The sequence below is a fragment of the Talpa occidentalis genome, unplaced genomic scaffold (assembly GCF_014898055.3).
Source record: "Talpa occidentalis isolate TD23 unplaced genomic scaffold, MPIMG_talOcc4v2.1 talOcc4.4, whole genome shotgun sequence".
NCBI classification, from domain to species: Eukaryota; Metazoa; Chordata; class Mammalia; order Eulipotyphla; family Talpidae; genus Talpa; species Talpa occidentalis.
The window spans coordinates 43,267,305-43,290,925 of record NW_023604295.1 but is presented as its reverse complement, the minus strand read 5'-3'; the positions used below and the strand labels follow the sequence as shown (position 1 = coordinate 43,290,925).

Below are 23,621 nucleotides of genomic sequence, written 5' to 3'. Positions count from 1 at the left end.
ATCATCCTGGACTCGACAGTTTGGAATATCTGTTACTCTTTTGGGGTTTGCTTCAGCCTGAGATGAATCAGTCCCTTCCAGCTTTCCTTTTTGCTCCTTGTGAGTTTAAGAATCTTATCTCCGGAGTCCTCTCTAAACTTTCTGTGTTATTCTGAGGATCCGTAGAATATCTGGGCAGTAAGAGTCTTTAAAATTCTTCTATTTCATTTTTCTCACCCCATTCACTCAATTTAATTAATATTTGTTGAGTGCCTACTATGAGCCAGAGCCTGAATAGGGATCTGGGTGAGATTCTGTCATCATTCTCTTTTCTGACTGTCATCCATTCTACACTTATCTAGTTTTCTTTCTGTCCTGACCTGCTATCTTCTTGTTTTTACTTGTATGTGAAAGGGGTGGAAAGGAGATATTAGATACAATCAGCTGATGAATATCCCTAGAAATTGAGAGACAGGATAAAAGCAGCTATCCCAAGAATAAACAATTCTATGTTACTATGTTACTCTATGTTACTCCCACTAAGGATAATCTATTTCCTGTGATTACTGGGAGTTGACCATATGCTTGAATAGGAATTTCTAAGTATATATAGTAAAGAAATTCTTGGTAATTTTTATTGCATTGAATTTCTTCTCTTCATTATCATTGTTATCCTGCTTTGTCATCATCATCTTTCTGCTGATCCTAAGGGCACCAATTGTTAGCCTTTTGATGTATCTGCCACTTAACTCTGCTCTTAGCAGCACTGCAGAGATGCTGAGTGTTGCAGTAAGGAATACAGGTGTCATAAAAATGAAGAAAGATGACAAGGAATTAAGATGGGATATTCTCTAATGCCAATCAAGCCAAAGTGCTAGTATTCACAGCTTATTATTTGGTAATATTTGCTCCTAATTTCAACAAAAGATAAATTGGGCTTATAGCCAGCAATGTCTTTATATGCAGCGTCACTAGAATATAGGAATAAGTAGAGAGAAACAGAAAGACAGTTAAAAGATGAGGAGGTAAAAACTGCAAGCATTTCCTCCCAATATATTCAGCATGACAGAGCCTAAGCTATCCCAACTGCCATCACTGAATGTGTTCTGTTGTAAGTGCCTTTTGAGATGTGTTGTTGTGTTCTGCCCTTTGCTCTGGGATCATTGATTAAACTAAGATGTGGGAAATAGTGATGGAAGTTTCCAGAAAATAGAATGTATTCAGAAGGTCAAATGGAAGATATTTGGTACAAGGTGAGACCTTGGACATAGGATTCAGCATTTCTGAATCTGATGTTCTGACCTAATTTGGGAGACATGTCCATCTCAAAAGGGTGTTGGGTAGAAATAATCTAGTAATCACACTGTAGCACCCACAGCTCAGTACTTGTTCATCTGTCTTCTAAAGGCATATGTAATACTGAAGAAGAAAAAGTATAATACATACATATATACAGCAATATTTGCTACATATGAAGGACTAGATGAATGTCCATGTTAGTTATGAGCATAACAAAACATTGAATACCTGAAAACCCACTTTTCAGCTTCAATGGGAGAACATCACCTCTGCCCTTGAAACTACTTGTGGTTCCTTCCTACCATCATCCCCCTTACCTCATCCAGAAATCACCACTTTCCTGAGTTTTGTGTTTATCTTTTTCTTGCTTCTTTGTGGTATAATTTACCACATATTTTCATAAACAATGTATTGTTTAGTTTTGCTTGTTTTGAGCTTTATAAAAATGGCATCATACCATATGTAGTTTTCTGTCTAGTTTTTCCCACATACTATGATATGCAACAACATAAAGGAATCTTCAAACAATTTTGAGTGGGGAAAAAAAGCTCTTAATGCTTCTAATCTCTGGAACTGATCTAGTAAGTGATATGTAAGTGCTAGACATTATCTTCAAATCTACATTATTGCACTGTTGTATTTTGCATGCATTAATTTTCATAGCAGTTTGAAATGGGTATTGTTATTCTTATTTTATATATGAGCAAATTGAGGCTCTGCAAGGTTAGGTAACTTGCCTGTGGACATACAATATGATTTGGTGCCAGATGGTCTAGCTCCAGAGCTTGAGTTTTTATCCACTGGAGAGATGAAGACACCAGTGTGAAAGAGGTAGTGGTGATGGACTACAGTAGAGTGTAGGAAGGTGAACGCTGAAGTAGGGCTAAGTCTTGTATGGGAACAGGACAGTTGGAGAGGATAGTAAGGAGATGAGAGTTCAGATAGCTATAATGTTGGTGGGCGGTGACAACATGTCCTTCAAACCTGCTTTTTCTAAAGTTGTCTTTGGATTCTAAATGATTTTTTTTTTATCCTTGATGTCTTTTTTTTATAATAAATTTTATTTTTATATTCCCCATACAATTGCAACCCCCTTATTTTGACCCCAATCCCTCCCCTCCCGCCCCCTACCCCCCATAGAGTGTCTCTGGTTCATAGTTTTTTGTTGATTTTGATTTTCACTTTCTTATAGTTATTCATTTTCCTGGTCCCTTATTTAAGTTTTCTAGATTCCTGCTATGAGTGAGACCATCCAGTATTTTTCTTTTTCTTTCTGGCTTTTTTCGCTGAGCATGATCCCTTCCAGCGCCATCCATGTTGCTGCAAATTGCATGTGTTTATCTTTTTTGAATGCTGAGTAATATTCCATGGTATATTCTGAGTGAAGGTTGCGATGAGTGGAAAATGCAGGTGGCAGTTGATGGAGGCGGGACAGTAGAGATAGTGGTAGTAGGCGGGATCTTGAGCTTAAAGATGGAATTGGTGGGGTGGAAGTGGAGGGGATGTGTTCTAGGGATGGTTGTCCTGTTTACTTTCCTTGGGTCAGGGCGTTTTCTTTCACTCAGCCTCCTGTTTCAGCATCAGAAGTACAGTTCTGGCATTAGTTAGAGGTCAGTTGATTGTTTGGAAGTTGGTTCGCTTCTTCGGTCAGCCCACTGCTGGACTTGGAAAGCTTGTGTCTCTACAGGCACAGTCTTGATAGAGCTGAGGACCAGAGTGACTTGTGGAAATCCTGTGAAAAGCCACTGTGTATGTGGAGCAGGGATTGTCAGCCATAGTACTTCAAATACAGAGACGCGCATTTGTGATTCCCTGAAGAACAATAACGTGGACAATCAGAGGCGGAAATTGTGAGGTCAGAAGTAATCCTGGTTATTCCAGGAATCATAAATGCCTTTTGGTGATAAATCACAGACCCAGTACTAGACAAAAGGGATACTGATGGAAAGGGAGTACTTTTTTTCTTCTCCATTATGTCTTCAATGTAACCCTTAGAAAGGACTGGACTTCACCTTTAACTTTTGGGAGTGGAACTGAGGACTAGTAAGGAAGGAAAGAGTGGACTTGAAGAAACATACTGACCCTGGAAACTATGCAGGGTGTTTCAGTTTGGGGAAAAATGAACCCCAGAACCCTCCCTTCTGAGAGGAGAAATGTACATGCTTGCTGACAAATTACCTCACTTGTAAAATAAACATGGAGTTATTACAAAACTCAGTGGTAGTGAGGGTTACATGAAAACATCTATAAAGTACATAATCCAGGGCCTGGCAAACAGAAAGGGCTATAACAAACAGGATTTCCCTCCCTGGCCTTGCTTATAAGTAGGATCCTTGTTTTGTCACTTGCGTTTCATTTTACATAGTACTGCTTTGTCAAGATCAGTGTTAGATGGAGTTATATTTAAGGTTAGAATTAAAGCCAGCAGTAATAGTAAAGTGAGAAGTAGGGTTGGTAGCACTTAGGAGGCTTATAATAAGTATTGAATGAATGAGTATATGTGCTTAATAGTGTTATAAAATCTTTACTTCATTTTAAATTAGAAAAAAATATTTCTTTATTATAGAAAATAAATGCAGAAAAACATAAAGAATAAAAAATACCCGTAACTCTATCTAGAATGCTAAAAATATATTGACATTGTTCCTTCCTGTTTTTATTTCAGAGCTCAAATAAACAGAATTGAATCATATAGCTTATTTATTTTTGGTTTTTGTTTCATTCCATTTGGTATATGCCATAAGGATATTTTTATAATACTAAAAACTTTTAATAATACTGGTGTGTTTTGGGATGCACCATATTTTAACTAACCCTAGCATTATGGTGAACATAATTATTTCCAACACTTCATTGCTTTAAGTATCTCTCAATAAACAACTTTGTATATAAACCTCTATCTACATTTTAGGTGATTTCTTTGGGATATATTTGTGGCAATCACAGACATTTTTTAAGCCTGGTAATACGTATTGCCAAATTGCTTTCCCAATTTCCCTATTTATACTTTCAGTATGCCTTGCCTTAGGCTTCCAAATCTTGTATTTCTCCAAATTTAAGTTTACTTACTCATCATCCTCACTGTATAAACATTTGTTATCATAATCATCCAGAAGCTCTAACTGAGGGTGTTATGTACCTAAATCTGATCCTGGGTTTGAAGGGAGTAAAGGAATTGCTTGTAGGGCCTGCGCTTTGGAGTCTCCCAAGTTAGTTAGGATTTTTTTTCTTATCTAAACTAATAGCACTCTTAATGGTGACCACACATTAACATTGGCATCTGATGTGAAATCTAGAAAGATTTAATTGTTTTTTGCCCCTAATGAAACTTTACTTTTACCTCTGGATGTGTTTTAGCTCCTTTGCTGGTTGTGCAGTCAGTTCCTGGCTTGACTCAAAGCAGTTGTTAACCTCCTCCATACTCCTTTGAACTGAAGTCCTTATCTGGCTTCCACTGAGAAAGTTAGGCCTCCTTGCAGTTTGTCGCTGGGAAGCGGTATTGAATGAACCTCTAAAGCTTAGGCGCGGCCTTTCACTTTCTTTTTTAGGTTCCTGGAAGCTGTGACTCACCAATAGTAGGCTAATTAGGAAGCTGACATTTTCCTTATATTAGGTAAACTTCAACATGTCAGATAAAATAAATGCCAGTACGTTTAGTTTTTTCTGGAATTCATGGTAGGGAATCAGGATGATTTAAATTTAGCTGAGATTCGTTTGACTGGAATGTTGAAAATAAGGGAATTAGCTAATACAGGTGCTGGAGAGACAGCCTAGCATTGGAGAAGGATGAGGGATTCCAGATTTAATAGTTTCTTTCTCAACGATTATGTGATCATTTCCAGCATGTTTATATATGTCTCTCTTCACCTCTCACGGTTAGGCTGCATCACGTGCCTTTGTGGTTTTTGGTTGGGTTTGATTTTAGACATACATTGGATACTGACACATAATGTTCTGATGATTTAGTTTTATAGAGACTGCCTTTTCAATATATAGGGCAATTTAGGTAAGCTGCCACCAAGTGGCAGCACACCTAAGCTTAGCTGCCCAAGAAGACATAGATGGATTTTATCAGAGGCTCCAAATAGTAATATTATGATTGCTCCTTATTAAAACTTGGATTTCCCAGGCTTTACTTAAGTAACCACTAAGCAATAATTATTTTCTTTCCCTCAACTATAAAATGGGTTTAATGTAATGTCATAGACAACTATAGTAAATATTACATAAAATAACTTTTGTAGAAATATTTAACATATACAAATACATATAAATGTATAAATAAATATACATATACATATTCCAAGTTGAAACTGGGAATTTTATAATGATGCTGTGGGGTCGGGGCAGGAAGAAGCATAAATAATGTGATATGTTTATACCAATTCTTCACCTTTTTATGGAACCAAATCTTTTTTAAAGTAAAAAGATCCTTCTTACTTGTTTGCCTTTAGTCTGAATTGGATTTGAAGTCAAAGTATCTCAGAACTTAACTATCTCCTAGAACGTCTTCTGTCTCCCTCACTATATTCATGAGCCATAAACATTGAAGACAGAAGTCTTAATTTGTCTTTTCAAATCTTGCCTCTCAGACACTATTTTTTACTCTGAACATAGAAGATGAGAAGAAAAAAAAAAAAATCACTACCTAGGGCTTTTTGTTGCTAAGAGTATGACCCCGGTGAATATACTCACTAGTTGCTAAAATTTCTGTATCACTTTGCCACTTAAAAGAAAAAACGTCCATTCTTTTCTTCTTGGATTGCCTTAGATAAAAGGACTTTTTCAGAATTTCTTTCTTAAAAGTCCAATATCACCTCAGCAGAACAAAATAATATGAACAAAATGTGAAGGACTTAGGAATCTAGAAAACTCATCCTTTACCAGTAATGGGCCTGTCTCTTCTGTGAGTTCTGATTGTCCACAGGATTTATCCCTGAGAGATGGTGACCCTTGAGGGCAGGGATGGTGTGTCTTTGTGTTTTTTTTTTTAATTTTTAAAATACTTTTTAAATTTTATACATTTTTACATCATTTTTCATTTTTGCACAATGTATGCATTTTCATCTTTGTTATAGTCCCCATATAATTCCCACCACCCTTGTTTTGATCCTACTCCCTTCTCCCCCCCTACCCCGTAGTGTGTCTCTGGTTTATAGTTGCTTATTGATTTTGATTTTTACTTTATTATAATTAGTCTTTTTCCTGGCCCCTTATTTAGGTTTTTTTCTTTTCTTTTTTTTAAATTTAAATTTTATTTTTATATTCCCTATACAATTACAACCCCCTTATTTTGACCCCAAGCCCTCTTTTCCCCGCCCCCCACACCCCCATAGAGTGTCTCTTGTTCATAGTTTTTTGTTGATTTTGATTTTCACTTTCTTATAGTTATTCATTTTCCTGGTCCTTTATTTAAGTTTTCTAGATTCCTGCTATGAGTGAGACCATCCGGTATTTTTCTTTTTCTTTCTGGCTTATTTCGCTGAGCATGATCCCTTCCAGCGCCATCCATGTTGCTGCAAATTGCATGTGTTTATCTTTTTTGAATGCTGAGTAATATTCCATGGTGTATATGTACCACATCTTCTTGATCCAGTCATCTATTTTTGGGCATTTGGGCTGTTTCCAAAGCTTAGCTATTGTAAACAGTGCTGCTATAAACATAGGGGTGCAGGTGCTCTTTGGAATTGATGTTTCTGTGTCCTTTGGGTAAATATCTAGGAGTGGAATTGCTGGATCATATGGAAGCTCTATGTTTAGTAGGTCCAGAAATCTCCACACAGCTCTGCGTATTGGTTGGACCAGTTTGCACTCCCACCAATAGTGCAGGAGAGTTCCTTTTTCTCCACAACCTCGCCAACAATTGTTGTTGCTAGTTTTTAGGTTTTCTAAAGGACACAGAAACATTAATTCCAAAGAGCACCTGCACCCCTATGTTTATAGCAGCACTGTTTACAATAGGTAAGCTATGGAAACAACCCAAATGCCCCAAAATAGATGACTAGATCAAGAAAATGTGGTACATATACACAATGGTCTGTCTTGTTTGATGGGTGAGTTTGCATAGCAGCACCTTGTAAGCTGGCTGAATACTAATAGATTGGGAGACCCCGAGGGGAAAGGACACTTCCCTCCCCACCTCCCCAGTCCTCAAGACCTTTAGGAGCAACAATAATGTTGCTCTTCCGACACAAAGTCACTAAGGCCAAATGAGGTCTCCTGCATGATCCTCCCTCCCTTTGTAAGGCTGTCCCCACAGAGTGCCTAGGCAGGGCCAGGTGGCAGGACCATGGTAGAGGGAAAAGTAGGACCCTCTGGCAGAGGACAGAGCATGGGGAAGCATGAGAGGGAATCAGGCATGGACTCTCCCACCAAGGAGTAGTATTGTTTCTAAATCAAGCAAGTGTGGCAACCCGCCCCATTTCTTCCTGAACCCAGACCGAGCACTTTGTCAGAGGCACGGTGACTCAGCTAAGATGAATGTTTTTCCAGAAAATTTACAGACATCGTCCAAGAATGTGCTCTTGCTCTGATGGTCTGCTCCCTCTTTCCTTTCGTTGCAGAGCTTCTGTCTTCTCCCCATCCCTGATTCCTTTTAGGTCAAGTGAGGACCAGCTCTGGCTTTGAGAGCTATTAAAAAAAACCCAAACTGACACATTTTTCGCCCTTTTATCTCTCAGACTGTTCTGTGCCATTCTGAGCTGGAATTTTGTCTGTTCCCATTGCTAGTACTTTGTGTCCCAGGTTTAACACAGACTCTCCTCTTGGTCTGGGGCTTGAGGAAGGTGTGGGCCTAGCCCTTGTGCACGTCCTACCCTGACTTGCTGCCCAGGAGAGAACATCCTCTCATTTCCAGAGGCTTGCAGTCTGCTTGAGGTTCTAGGACCCACTGGAGAAGACACACCAGCTGTTTTCATGGCAGTGGTTAAACCAGCATACCACTCAGACAAACACAATCAGAGATAGTTTATTGGAGGTAAAATCTGACCTGGATTTTAAAAGTAGTTCATAGATTAGAATCCTGGAGCTTGAAGGGATTTGTAGAGATCAGCCAGGCCAACCCCTTTACTTTATTATTATTTTTTCCATCTACACAGTTTTTATATTTTTTATAATTAATTTATTGATCACTTTTTTTTCTTACATCATTGTAGTCCCCATAAATCTTCCGCCACCTTATCGTCCATGAAACATCACTATATTCCCTTGTGTTCTTTCCTCTGCAGTTTTCTTACCCTCCTACATCCTCCTTTGCTATATGCCTCAGTTCTATGGAGAACTTACTAGCTTTGACTTTCTCTTGACCTTTCATTTGGTCTCTGTATTCCACATATATGTGAGACCACCTGGTATTTATCTTTTTCCTTCTGACTAATTTCAGCTAGAGTAATCCCTTCCAGCTCCACCCATGTCTCTGCAAATGGTATGAGTTTGTCTTTTTTATCACTGGGTAATATTCCATTATCTAAACATACCACGCCTTTTTGATCCATTCATCTATTTGGGGGCATTTGGGTTGTTTCCATATTTTGGCTATTGTAAATAGTGCTGCAATAAACATAGGATGGCAGGTTTCCTTTTGAATTAGTGTTTTTATGTCCTTTGGGTAGATACCTAGGAGTGGAATTGCTCCATTACATGGTAGATCTATGGTTAGTGTCCTGAAGAACCTCCACACAGCTTTCCATAGCTGCTGGACCCAGCCCCTTTACTTTAGAAGGGTGAGTGCTGTGGTTCAGTGCATGGCTAAGGCCACTCAGCTGACCAGTGGTGTTGCTGGGGTCAGTATTATAATCTTGCACTGCCCCCCGACATGGACAGAACCTGTGGGGATTGCAGGGAGCTCCCACCAGCATACACTGGAAGTCAGAGCCTCGCCAGTGCCATGGGCAGGGGGATTATTCCACTCCCACATGAGCTCTCAGATGCCACTAAGTAGCTATGGATGGGAAAAAGACGTTTAGAGCCCTGCCTGTTTAGTTGCAAATCCCAAACATTTCCTCCCCCCACCTCTGGTTTTCCTGTCCATGCTCTGTGACCTCCCTTGTTGCTCCCAGATTCGCACTTGTACCTGAGCCAACCAGGGTTTTCCTCCTGTAAATCATGGGAACATTATCAGTGCTCTTAGTCAGTGTCCTGTGTCAGAGGGCAGGAGGGCTGGCCTCAGGGTGAGGATGCCCGCCACACTCCACTGGGAAAACCCAGCTGGCATGACCTGGAGCGTGGTCCTGTGTGAGCTGCCTTTGTTGGTGGGTTTGTTTGGGCGTGTGTCTGAGTGTGCAGGCAAATAGCATTAGGTTTTCAAGAAAGTGACTGTTACTTAAGTAGAAAGAGTAGGGGAAAGGAGAGGTGTGTGCAGGCGTGTTTTGACAAAAGACTGTTTCCTGGCGGAAATATGTGGTTTGTTAATGAGGATTCCACCTGCCCTCCCAGAAAAGTGGAGTTGGGCTGGAGAGTGGGGATCCCATGAGGGTGCAGGGGATGGTGGAGATGCTGCAAGAGGAGGTGATAGAATGGCGATGGCAGCAGAATTGCTTGGGGTGAGCAAATGGGACACTGCTCTGCCACCTGTGCTGCCACAGTCCCAGCAGCAGTGCAGCCTCTCATGGGTCCCACCAACTGTCTTTTTCACCCCCACTTTAGAAAAGCTCCCTACATCTCACAGCAACTGGCATGACTGGGGCACTGTGGCTAGACAGATCCCGGTCTTTGGAATGTGGATTCCATCTTTGGTCTATCATCACAGATATCTGAGCAGTGATTGTAATAACATTTTTGGAAAATGTTATACTAGGACTTGTTTTTCAGCCAGCCTGACTGGGGGAAGGAGGGTGGGTGGAGAAAGAAGGTCAGAGGAGCAGATCCCTGGAGTTTGTCTGGGGAAGGCTGCGTGGAGAGGTTGTGGTTTTTCCTTTCCAGTTCTTTATTTCCCTCTGCTGCTTTGGTTCACATTTTATTTCTGCTTCGTGTTCTGAATGCCCCAGAAGGAAGGGATGAACTGCTCTCTAGGGAAGTGGGAAACAGGTTAGGAGGATGTAGTTGGAAAAATGAATGTGTCAGTTTCCATCCCACCTGAACCCTCCCTCCTGCTAGCTTCCCTCTCTGGCCAACCAGCTCCAGACCTGTGGGAGCAAGGGTTTAGTTCTCCTTCAGGAGTTTCCGAGCTCTTTTTTTTTTTCCCTCATAGCAAAGTGTAGCTCCTTCCAAATGCCCTGTTCCCAGGCCAGTCTGATTTAGGAAGTGGTCTCTTCCGTTGGTGAATGGGAAGTTGTTTAAGTGCCTATAGGATGTAGGATGATCTGGCAGATAAACGAAGATACCAGGGTTTATGCGCTAACCCAGGCTGGCCCCTGGACACAGCCAGCCTTTGAGAGCTGCACCCTTTAACCTGGGTCCTGCTGTGACTCATGCCATTTCTGGAACTCTCTTTGGAAGATCCTTTTAGCCTGTGGCATACTCTTTTGACTATCCACAGAATGGCAGCTCTTTGTACTTTCTGAGCAGACTTGAGTTTTAGGAAGTGTTTCGTTTAAAGGTGGCAAGCAGGGATGAGTCGCTGTGTGGATGCAGAGGTCCTGCTGTGTGATTTGGGCCAGGGGACCTGTCACTTCATGGTCACACTTGGGAATGCTGGGGCCTGAGGCTATGCTATTCAGTACTTCTCCAGGTCTGTCAGAGACACAGAAAAGCAGCAGTCACACCCTTATCTGTGGCACACTTGAAGTTGGTTTTTGTTTATTGTCAACATTCTTGTTTGGGTGGAATCATATAGTCGACTTTAAAGAGGTGAAAAGCACTTTCACCATCTATCCTCCTCCCTTGGCTTCCAGTGTGAGGTTTCCTTGGGCTCTAGTTGGGGTAACAGAATTCATTCTGTATAGTTAATAGTGGGGAACTGAACAAGTGGGAGGGAGCTTCCTGTCCTGGAAATGGGCAAGCAAATCCCTACAACCTTTTCTGTGGTGGTACTTGACCATGGTTAACATGGGAATTGCGGGGCAACTCTTTTTTCCACAGTTTTATTGAGAAATTATTTACACACACACATATATACACACACACACACACCTCACATAAGTTTAAGTATAGAATAATGGTTTGGTTTCCACATTGAGATACCACCTTACACCGGTAAGAATGGCACATATCACAAAAACAAGCAACAACAAATGTTGGTGAGGATGTGGTGAAAAAGGAACTCTCCTACATTGCTTGTGGGAGTGCAAACTGGTCCAACCACTATGGAAAGCTGTCTGGAGGTTTCTCAGTCTACTAAAAATGGAGCTACCATATGACCCAGCAATTCCACGCCTAAGGAGCTACCCAAAGGACATAAAAACATTGATTCAAAAGAGCACCTGTACCCCTATGTTTATTGCAGCACTATTTACAATAGGTAAAACCTGGAAACAACCCAGATGCCTAAAAATAGATGACTGGATCAAGAAGATGTGGCATATATACGCAATAGAATATTATTCAGCTATCAAAAAAAAGATAAACTCATGCCATTTGCAGCAACATGGATGGAACTAGAAGGAATTATGCTCAGTGAAATAAGCCAGAAGAAAAAAGAAAAATATCGGATGGTTTCACTTATAGAAGGAATATAGAGAAACCAAATAAGACATCAGTGTAAAAAATACAGCAACAGTACAAAATACAACAAAGCAAAAATGGACTATTATTAATCAGAGACATCCTATAGGGGAGGAGGGAGAGGGATGAGAGGGAGGGAGGGAGGAGCACAGGGGACTGAGGTGATGGTGCACGGGTGCACTGGAGAAGGAAACTCTATGGGGACTACACCTGAGGGGGTGGGGGGAAGCAAATATTGTTTAAAATTGAACAATGATGTAAAAAATAAAAAAATAATAAAAAAATGAAAAAAGTGAGGGAAAAAAAGAATAATGGTTTGATTTACCTACATTGTGAAAAGATTACAATATGGTTGGCTAACATCCATTTTCTCCTATAGCTATAAGAAAAAGAAAGAAAAAAATATTTCTCCTTGTGATGAGAATTTTTAAGATTTACTCTCTTAACAACAATATATCATCTGTCAGTGTTAGCTGCAGTCATCAAGTTGTACATTATGTCCTAGTATTTATTTATTTAATAACTAGAAGTTTTTCACTTTCTCCAATTCCTGCTTCTTCCATCCTTCACCTCTGGTCTGACCTCTTTTTCTATAAGTTTGGGTTTTTTTTTTTTTTTTTTTTAGAATCCACATATAAGTGTGATCATACAGTTTTTTTCTTTCTCTGTCTGACTCATTTCACTAAGCATAATGCCTTCAAGCTCCTTCCATGTCACAATAGTAGGATTTCTACTTTTTTTTTTACTACTGAATGTCATTATATATACACATGCATACACAATGAAATATGACACACACACAAGTGTGTGTGTATATATATATAAAATCACAATTTTTTATCCATTCATCCATCAATGGACACTTAGGTTGATTCCATGTCTTGGCTATTGTAAATAATGCTGCAATGAAAATGGGGGTGCAGTTATCTTTTTGAGTTAGTGTTTTAATTTCCTTTGGATAGATTCCCAGAAGTAGGATTGCTGGGTAATTTGGTAGTTTTATTTTTAATTTTTTGAGATTCCTCCATGTTGTTTTTCATAGTGGCTATACCACACCAGGGAACTCTTAAACACCACTGACCAACCCCAGATCACTCAGAGGCTCCCTGTTTTATAGAGGAGGAATTGAAACTTAGATATAGGATAAAGCATTATCTTTGACTTTTGCCCCCCTAGTCCTGGCATCACAGGTAAGTTATGCAGAGGCAAAAAAAATGTGTTTTTAAATGAGTAGAAAGTGTGCAGATTCTTTGGATAGTCATAACCTGGGAAAGTGGACAGAGAGTGTCTTCCAGTACAAACCAAATGAATAAAACAAATGAAATAAACCTCTGAATGAATTACATGGATCTTGAGGAGGCCTGAGGGAAACTGCATCACATTGTTATAGAAAGCCCTCTGAGGGTTGATGATCACCTGTGGTCCTGCCAAGAGGGGACCCCATAGGCAAGGGAGCCCTCCCACCTCTCTTTGCCCCTCCCTGCTTCCAGATCTCCACAAATCCTCCACATCATGGATAATAAGTCTGAGCACTGTTTCTGGGAGCAAATGCTCATTCATGACTCAGCATCCAGGAGAGTGGCTCATTTCTCTATAAGGCACTATCTCCTCTAATGTTCTTTTTTTCTGCTTGTGATTATACCAATTAGAAAACTTAAAACATGTGCTAATGTGTCTGTAACACTTTTCTTTTTCACCTGCTGGTTCTCGGTAGTTGAAGAAAGTTGGTGTGGTATGGGTTGGGGCAATCGGTAGAGAGCTGCTATTAGAAGAGCAGTGAGGAGCAGGTTGGCACAGTTCAGAGTGATATGCAAACATTGAAGAACAATCTAGATCTTACAGCCAGAGACTCCACAGCCTGAGAATGGCATGACCACCTCTACACAGCGGGTCAGGAGAATCGTTTTTCTCCTTAGAACTTTAAGGACTGACCTTTTCCCTTAAATTGAGTGGAAAATTCAGCTTTGAAATGATTAAATGATTTCATTGGCACAGCACAGTTCTAGGAAAAAGTATGAAGTGGATGATTTTTTGGGCGCAACTTTTCCTTCCTTCCTTCCTTTGCTGGTTCCTGTCTGCTCATTGTGAACTGTCTGTGCCATGTATAAGTCTTCCACTGCATTGCTAGTCTGTTTGTACCTGTAGGGCCAGAGCTGTGTGTGGCAAGGCTGGTACTGCCCTCATGAAACAGGACATCTTTCACTTGCCTTGTCCTTGGGTGACAGAGGGGAATGCCATCTACTCCTCAGTGACCAGTCTAACCCTCTACTCCAATGTTCAATTTTCCATCTTCCCTGGACAACTTAGTGAATGGGTCTGATTCATTCACACAGCCTAAGCACTACTAGGCCTTCACGGACCCTCACAATATGATTGTGTACCCACCACTGCTGACACCCACACCTTGCACCAAGTGAACAATCCTGACAGCATAAACCTAGGAGGTGGGCAGAAACCCTTGTTGTCTCTTGCCTGATTTCTGGGGTGGTACTCACTGCAGATGTCTACTCACCCACTGTCACCACGATGGATTGGTGCATATTTATTCCAGAAGATGTTTCACATGAGCTGGACATTAGTCAGTGTGGGGTAAATCTTGAGTTTCATTAACCTGTTTGAGGCAAACAGGTTAATACCATCTCTCCGTTGCTGTAGTGCAGTGGAAACCATGAGGGGAATGGTCCTCATTCCCGTGCAGGAGCTTTTAGTAATCAGCACAGGAAATCCTGGGCTTCTAAGGGCAGATGATTTGATGTATGGGAGGATATTTCTTCCTCTCAAATCCAGAATTTTCATGACTTATTAGAAGATCTAGAGCAGGGAGATTGATACCTAGACATTGGTCCCAAATGAACAAAACATCCCCCCTGCTGTGTGATCCTGAAAAAAATTACTCTTCTCTGGAACTTGCTACCCTCCCCTTGAAAATTAAGGATTAATTAGTTTAAGCCTCTGCCAAAGACACTTGCAAGTATTACAAATAGCAACTGTTCTAAATAGAACCACTCTGGGGGACTGGGCTCAATAGTGGACGGCTAAATTGTCATCTCTGCGAAGCATGGGGATCACCAGGACTGCAAAGAGTTAACTGCGACATGTCTCTTCATTGGTTCCTCATTGCCCACTGCTGAGACTTTGTGCACCTGGATCAGTCTGATATGGGGCAGTCCTCATAGACCTGTGGGTCAAAAGACAGTTCTAGGGGTATCAGATAATGTGATCCAGAGAGACACCCAGGACTTGCCTAGAAGTTTTAAATGAGGTTGCCCAGTCTGGTGGAATAAAATTGCCACAGTGATTTCATGGCAGTTTGTGAAGTAGAGAGGGAAGCCCAGGAAAGACAGCTTTCCAGCAGGCTAGTGACAAAGCACTACAGCTATCCTGGGGAGTATGGCCGGCAGGCCCTTGGGGAGTCTCCCTAGGGCAAGGTAGGAGACTAGGTCTTGCACAGTCTTTGCAAAAAGAACTAGAGATATGCATGGTAAGGACAGAAATCCTTTCAAGCCTATGCTTGCAATAAATGACACCATTTAGGAAAGCATGGCACTATGGAGAAAACATCCCATTAACATTTTTGACAGGCTCCTGCATAGCACAGTTGGTTCACACTGCAAACACTGTTCTGCCTGATATAGTTGTGTGTTACCTGCTGTTTATTGGTGCCTATCCTAATCTTATTTAGGCAGAGTGAGTCTTTACCATTAAATTCCCACAAATCACACTTCAAGGAAGTCTAGATGTTGTCCTTGGATCAACTTGGGAGATTCCTGGGCCTTATTCAAGACTGAATTTCATCTGAATATCTTAAAAGGACCCCTGAAATCATCATTTTAAAACCAACGTCCTAGGTGATGATGAAAGTGACTAACGTTTGATAAGCATTGGCATAAAATGGTGAAAATGTTTTATTTTATATATATATATTTTTTAAAGATTTATTTATTTATACAAGCACTGGGTACAGTTAAAAGCACTGGAGGGTGAGAGAATTCACCAGAGTCAGAGGGGAGAGCAGAGCAGGCAGACTGATGAAGTACACTGCTAAGGGGAGCAGCGGGCGGCAGGAGAGGTCTGTGCGCCATGTAGGACCCTCGCCCGGCGGCCAGGGATTGAACTGGCACTGCAGAGGCTGTGGGCAGCTTTGCAACCCAGCGCTCAACCGCTGTGCTGCCGCGGAGGCCCTATTTTATATATTTTTTAAAGATTTATTTACTTATACATACAAGAGCTGGGGTATAGGCCAGAAATGCAGGAAGGAGAGGATTCACCAGAGACAGTGGGGAACAGAACAGGTGGATCTACTGAAGTACACTGCTTAGGGTAGCAGCGGGCGAGACAGGAGAGGTCTGCCTCGCCATGTGGGTTGCTCCCTGGCCTGCTGGGATTGAACTCGTGCTGCAGAGGCTGTGGATTGCTTCATAGTGCGGTGCTTAACCCCTTGTGCCACCAATGAGGCCCCTATTTTATATTTTTGAGCTAGGACAGTCTTATTGAGTCAAAACAGCCTCCGCGACATGTCATGAACGTAAGAGTAAATGGTGTAGAACTGAGACCAAGAAATATCTGATCAATCATCTGGTCGTTCAGTATATGTTTATGTTCTGACCTGAAGCCCCTGAGAGTCTATGAAACAGTTTACAGCTCAGTTTGAAGGGACTGTAGTTTATCATGAAGGATGAGAAGCTGGCCAAGGGAGTCAAGGTCTCAAGCCCCAGATGGGAAACTGGTGGGGTAGGGGGGAATGGAGCAGTGGCTGTATCTTCCTCTCAAGCAGGAAATGTGGCATATGAGGAGAAATATAAAACGAAATACAAAAGGAGAGCCAATCCTCTTTAGTGGATTTAAAGGTGTGCTGCTCCAAATTTCACCTTTCTATGCTCCCAACCTCCCCATACACAAGACAAAATTGTGCCCTTGAAAAATAAAAGGTAAATAACCTACTGGGGAAAGGAGGGCTACCTGGGGGTTATATTTTAATGTAAGTTGGTTTGCTCAAACCACTCCCCATCTGAGCAATCCTAGTGAAAGGGAAAGAGGTCTGGGAACTTGAAGGCTTAGGGAAGAGGCAGACTCCTGGGAGTCTCTGTGGAGCTGGAGTAGTCAGAAAGCAGCTTGCAGACCTGGCTGTTTCTGGAGTCAGGGAGACAGGGTCTGGAGAGGGGAGTATACTAAAATCTACCTGTGGTGATATTTCTTCTTTTCCCAGAGGTCAATTAGGAAGACTTTTCCTGCTCTACCCATTTCCTGCCCCAGGTCCCCACTAAAACTGTCCTGGCAGATGGGGCCAAGGTTTCTCAGTTATTAAATGCAATAGTTTTTATCTCAGTAAATAATCTGTCTTTCTGAAGCTCCGACACTGTAGTTTCTCTTGCAGTCCTCTTCTCTTGATGCCTTTGATTTTACTCCTCTCCTACTTTTCACTAACCCCTCTACATTTTCCCCTCAGACTCATTTACTTTCTTCTCTCATCTCTTAACCATCTATATTCCCATCAGTTCTCTCTTTTACTGAGAAGATGGTTCTTTTCATCTTAACTCATATTCATTGGATGACTTTACCCATTTCTGAGCACATTTACTGCTTCCATTAATGGGTATATTCACTCAGAAAATTTGCTGTCCAGCTACTCTGTGTTAGGTACTGTGTGACTCCCAAGTCAAAATTTGCATCCCAGATTTCTCTTTTTATCTGCAGACCATATATCAAATTGCCTTCATTGGCTTCATATATGTGTGAAATATATATAGTTTACATTTACACTATTATTCTAGAAACTGGGATTTCAGTGCAAATGATTTCTTTTTTTAAAGATTTATTTATTTATGCATACAAGAACTGGGGTACAGGCCAGAGGTGTGGGGGGTGAAAGGATCCACCAGAGACAGAGTGGGGAACAGAACAGGCAGGTTGACTGAAGTACACTGCTGAGGGGAGCAGCGGGCGAGTCAGGAGAGGTCTACTGCACCATGTGGGTTGCTCTCTGGCTGGCCAGGAGATAGAACTCGTGCTGCAGAGGCTGCGGACTGCCTCATAGATTGTGTCTTAACCCCTTGCACCACCAGGGAGGCCCACAAATGATTTCTTAAGGGTATTCCCTTCAAGGAATTCCCTTGTATTACAAGGAATACCCTTGTATTACAAGGAATACCCTTGTAAGGGTATGGGGAGTTGGAGATGCAGAGTAGGGAAGGGGAAGTTAAAATCTAGCTGAGACTGACTAGGGAAATGGGGAGACCAGATTTACTCCACCTTGCAGTTAAGAATCTGAGAGTTGGCACCAATGTATAGATGAAGCGCTGGCTCCCTTAGGATGGGACTGTTAACTACCCAGGTGTGTCTTGGTGAGGTGGTACTGATCAGGTAAAGGCAGGTCCCCAGAGATGTTCACAGGTATAAGCTAATGGTTGCAACACTCATGGAGCTGGGGGTGGGCACAGCGGTCAACAGAGGACCCCTGGGGGGACACCAACAGTGTCTCCTACAGCAGTAAGACTTGAAGACAATATGGCTGGCAGCATGTTAAGTGTGTGTTAACAAACTTAATCTTTAAAATAACCCTATAATGTAGATACTATTATTCACATTTTACATAAGGAAATGAGACATAGCAAAGCCAAAAGTAACCTGCCCAAGTTTCCTAAATAAGTAGATGAAGGAGCCAGGATTCAGATTGAGGAATGATGCTTCTAGATTCCACACATTTAACCTGCTCCCTCTACTTCCTGGGTGTATTGAGTCTTAGCATGTGCCAGCCACTGTATTAGGGACTCCAGCTGTGAAATGACTATAAAACCCCTGCCTTCATTGAGGCTACTTGCTAATGAGGGAAGGTGGGCAATAAATGAATAAGTAAAATGCCTGATTCAGATGATAATAAGTGCTAAAGGGAAAAAATGTATTAGGGAGGGAAAGTAGGAAGTGCCAGGTGATAGCTGTAGCTTTAAACAGGGGGAGCCAAGGAAAACTTCACTTAAGAACATTTACACCAAGATTTAAAGGTTTTTTTTTTTCTTCTGCTTTCATCACTCCCTCTGGTGACTCCAATTTACTCTCTGTCTGCACAGCTGCAGACTCAACTACTAAACCTCCTGATCATGTTCCCTCTCTGATTGAACCTGTCAGTGGTTACACTGCCCAGGTAGACCAGACTTCAGACCATGCTCTGCTTGCCTTCTCTTCCTGCCCCCCAGCCTGCAGGGGGCCTCACCCATGATGGGGACACCCCAGCTCACACATCCATGTTCTATTCACGTCTTTGAAAATAGCAATACTTTGCCACCCCTCAGGCCTACTGATATTGGTAGAATTACTTATCTTTGTGGGTGCTGAAAATAGGCTAAGGGTACTCTGGGTAGAAAATATTAGGGTTCTGGGCACTGAGAACTTGGTCTACAAGAGATGGGGAGTGGGTAGCAAGGCAAGTCTCATTGTCTCCTGGGGGGTGGTGTGCAAGTGGAGAGTCAGAACCAGGGACACGGCGCCCTAGAACATTCACAGCACCACTCTGTGAGAGCTCGTCTCCTCTAACCCACATGCTTAGACCAAATTGAATTACTTGCACTTGAATCCATCATGCTCCTTTGCTTGTGTGATTTTGTGATTTTGCACAGACTAGAGAAAGAAGGTCAGCCACTTGGATTCTGCCCTTATTTCCCCCATCTCCTGTGAACTCTCTTACCTAATCCCTCCATCACAAACCCAATCATAAAAACACCAGAGGTAGGGTGAAGTAGTGGGTATAATATGATATAATGGCCTGGGTATGGGCTATAATGTCTTTGATCCTGGTTTTGACTCTTTCCCTAGCCACTTACTAGTCATGCAACCTTTAGCAAATTCTGTGCCTCAATTTCATCATCTCTTACATGAAGATGAAGATATTTATACCAAGTTTATAAGGTATTGTGAGGATAAAGTAAAATCACAAATGTCAAGTTTCCAAACACAGTCCCTGGTATAGAATAAGTTCTGGGTAAAAAGTTCCTTTCTGTCTTCCAGCTATGCATTTTACTTAAAATCAAACATACAGAGTGCCTTGGGAGATTAGGCTATTTTCACAGAAAGTTGCCAATTAGATTAACTTTCAGTGTTCAGACCCTGGCTTCTTTCCCTTCCTTCTGAGCTAGTGAGAACTTCTAGGAAATATTAATACCTGATATCTACTTTTAGTTGTCAGAAATTAATAGATAATAGTGTAGATAGCCAGCTACAGACCACCATTTAGAGCATGGCTTAGTCAAACTCCAGTTCTTTTGACTATTTGATATCAGGTATGGAGATTTCTCGTGTTAGCCTAAATGTAACTGTGATGGAGACTGAGGGGCAGTTAAACAAGTCAGTCATCTCTGAGGAAAGGCAAGACCCACAGTTAGCTGACATAAGTGGGTATGTAACAAATGTGAGTTAAGCTAAATGAAACTAAGCTCAGTGTGAAAAATCATTAAACCCTAGTAGGAAAATGGGGAAAAGAAATGATCAGGTAAGTCACAGAAGAAATACTTAGCAGCTGGTAGATATAAGCTTAATCAAAGAAATGGAAATTTAAATATAGCACAAGATTTTTCCTAGAAAATGAGCAAAGATTTTAAAAATTCAATGACCAGTGCTAGTGAAGATAGATTAAGTGGGTTACTTTTGTTGCTGGGGAACATGTAAATTCTGTTACATGTTTACATATCATAACATGTTACATGTTATATGCTTTTCTGTAAAGCAGTAATGAGAATGACTAAAACAGTTATGTTTTAGGTATAAGATGGACTATGTGTCATTAAGTGAACTAGTTCCAATGAAATTTTAGACACAAGAGAAAACTACATTATAGTGAGAAGTAGATTATATAGTATGAAAATTACATGCATAAAAAGACAGACAGAAAATAGGCCGGATTATTATAAATTCCTGTCATTAGCATCTCTCATAAAGATCTTTGAATATTTTAACTTTTCTATAATTACCAGCTGTTTATCTTATAATTGGAAAGAACTCCCATAATTTAATTAAAAGTCACATTGCTTCAGACAGCAGGGCAGAGGAAATTATTGATGGAAGACTCTGGACACTTGTTGACTTAGTGTCAGAGAAGGAGAAGAGGCAATTCCTTTCCTTTAGGGACCAGGATTTGGGAAGAAACAAAAGACTCAGCCTTTTTCCCATGCTGAGTCTAATCCTTTATATCACAAAAGTGGGAAGAGTCTCCTTATGGGGAGTTTCCTTTTTAACTGGGAGGCCTAAGTAAGAGCCCTTATGCCTGAGACAATCACACACTCAGGGGAGCTGTGGTCTCTTCACCAGACTATGACATTCTCATCCCTGGTTGAGATTTGAGAATGAAGTCTGAAAGGAGGTTTTGTTTTCTTTCATGGCTTTACCCCCAGTAGTTTTAAGTGACTGATATATGGTGGTGCACATCTGTGGGTCATGTAACATGCACCCTGGTTCAAATAACTACAATCTGGGAAATAGGAAATTAAGGAATAGATCCTCAGGAAATACATTACCAATATTTATATAAAAATGTGATTTAACCAAAGTCTATTTTGACTTATAAAATAAGTGCATAGGTTTAATAAACTGAAAAAGAACCCTCACTACCAAGACATAAACTTACTTCCAAACTAAGATGTTGACCTTCACTTTTTTTTCTTTCACTCTTAGGAGTATTGGTTGAAGTTCAAGTATTTACATAAACTTTGCTACTTAATAAGTTATATAACAACATCTTGATTCACTTAGTCTGGTTATTTCCTGGTTTTCAAGATGGTCACTGTCATTTCATCTGACCTTGATTTCATGAGTAGTTTGCCTTCTCTTAGCTTCCTGAAATGTGCCTTTTTACACCCTGACTCTCATGATGGAAGAACAAGACAATCAGATCCATCCATTCATTCCCACCTGCGCTGTCTATGAGCAATCAGCATGGTTCAGCAACCTTTTTTTTTTTTTTAGGTTGACATACACTTTGAACTCAAGTTACATCCTAAAGTAAATACAGAGGAGGAAAATATATGTTATTCATGCTTTGTGTCATCTCAAATCACTTAATAGAATAGGCTGAGAACCCTTTATTGAAAAGATTCTTTGGTCCAGTTTGGGTTCATGGCATAACGTACCAGTGTCTGCCTTTGGTGTGGGCATGGGGAAGGACATCCATCCCAGATTTAAGGGCAGCTAGGACCCTGTCCTTTAGAGAACTGGTATTCAAATGGGGGAAATACTATTCATCTCAGGAACAAGAGAGGGAGACAAAAATGAAAAGAAAATCAAACATGAGTGTAAATACTCAAACACTAAACTTCCCAACAGGTGCAGTGAACTAGAGGGGAGGCTGAGTTATTTTTAAGAGCTGGGAGAAGGCAGAATGCCCTGAGTCAGATGGGGTTAATCTACCAAAGGCTTCTGAGACAGTACATTTTGAGTTGCATTGGAAGGTAGCCAGGAGACCTGGTGTGAAGTTGGAAGGGTGGTCCAAATTAAAAGGAATGCAGGTTTCTGGATGCCTTTCGACTGTGTATGCCAAAGTCTCAGCTCCCCAGAGTGACCATGCCTGACCTCTGACCTCCCCACAGTGAGGACGTGTGCAAACGTGGCTTCACCGTCATCATCGACATGCGGGGCTCCAAGTGGGACCTCATTAAGCCGCTCCTTAAGACGCTGCAGGAAGCCTTTCCAGCCGAGATCCATGTGGCCCTCATCATCAAACCTGACAACTTCTGGCAGAAGCAGAAGACCAACTTTGGCAGCTCCAAATTCATCTTTGAGGTGAGCCAGACCTCTCTCAGCACCTCCCCTCTCTTTCCCTTCTGCCATCCGCACATTTCTCACTTCCACGTCTCCGTTTACTCTGTGATACCCAACATGACAGGGGCTGATACTTCAGCATTCCTTGGCTATTGTGGCCTTTCTTAGAGTCTGGGGTGGAATGAGAGAATTGAGAGATTCCCAAATGCGAGGTGTCATTGGACACTCCTATTTACTATTGCTGAGTGTGTAAATTGGGGCAGTATTAACTGGCAACACTGTGATTTGTGTCAAATGTCTTAAAATAGTTTATATCCCTTTTTCTAGTAAATCTTCTAGGAAAATATTTTAATGTAAAACTTAAACAAAACAAAAAGATGAAAGCTATATGAACAAAAATGTCTCCCAGGATATTCATTATAGTGTATTTGCAGTAAAACACATGTATGTATACACACCAAACACACACACACACACACACACACACACACATACACACAGAGAGATTGGAGCCTGTGTATTAGCTTAAGTTTGGTAACATTAATACACAAATGCTATAAAGTCATTAAAAATCATATTTAGAAAAACAATGTCATTGAAAAATGCTCATGAAATATATTGTTTTTAAAAAAGGTGGATTATTTTAAGCGTAGGTATAGAGAAGATCAAGAGGCACTTGAAATTCTGGCCACAAGGGATGGCTGGATTATGAGTGATTTTTATTCTCATATTTTTCTATTTTTTTTTGAGAGTTGCTTTTATATTCAGGGAAAACAAGTAATTTTTCAAACTAGAATTTTCCAGAGGGCATGTGTGTCCCCTGAGAATTTTTAATGATGATGCATGAGATTAAATGAGTGATTTAAGAATCTTTGTTCTAACCAAATACCCTTTCTTGGAATTCTGGTCCTCATGTGTAAGAGGGTGAAACTTGGTGTGTGTGTGTGTGTGTACATTGGAAAATGGAGCTGCTCTTAATCTTGCAGTCACTTCCTGACTCTTGT

The 23,621-nt window shown here is 41.0% G+C and overlaps 1 protein-coding gene across 1 annotated transcript in view; it reads left to right on the top strand.

Moving 5' to 3' along the window:
- The window catches only part of LOC119257450 (kalirin), a 476,694-nt gene that overhangs the window by 191,923 nt on the left and 261,150 nt on the right, over positions 1 to 23,621 (top strand). The window contains exon 5 of the mRNA XM_054701110.1: positions 22,446 to 22,638. Coding sequence (XP_054557085.1) covers positions 22,446 to 22,638 — 193 coding nt within the window. The remainder of the gene's footprint in view (positions 1 to 22,445; positions 22,639 to 23,621) is intronic.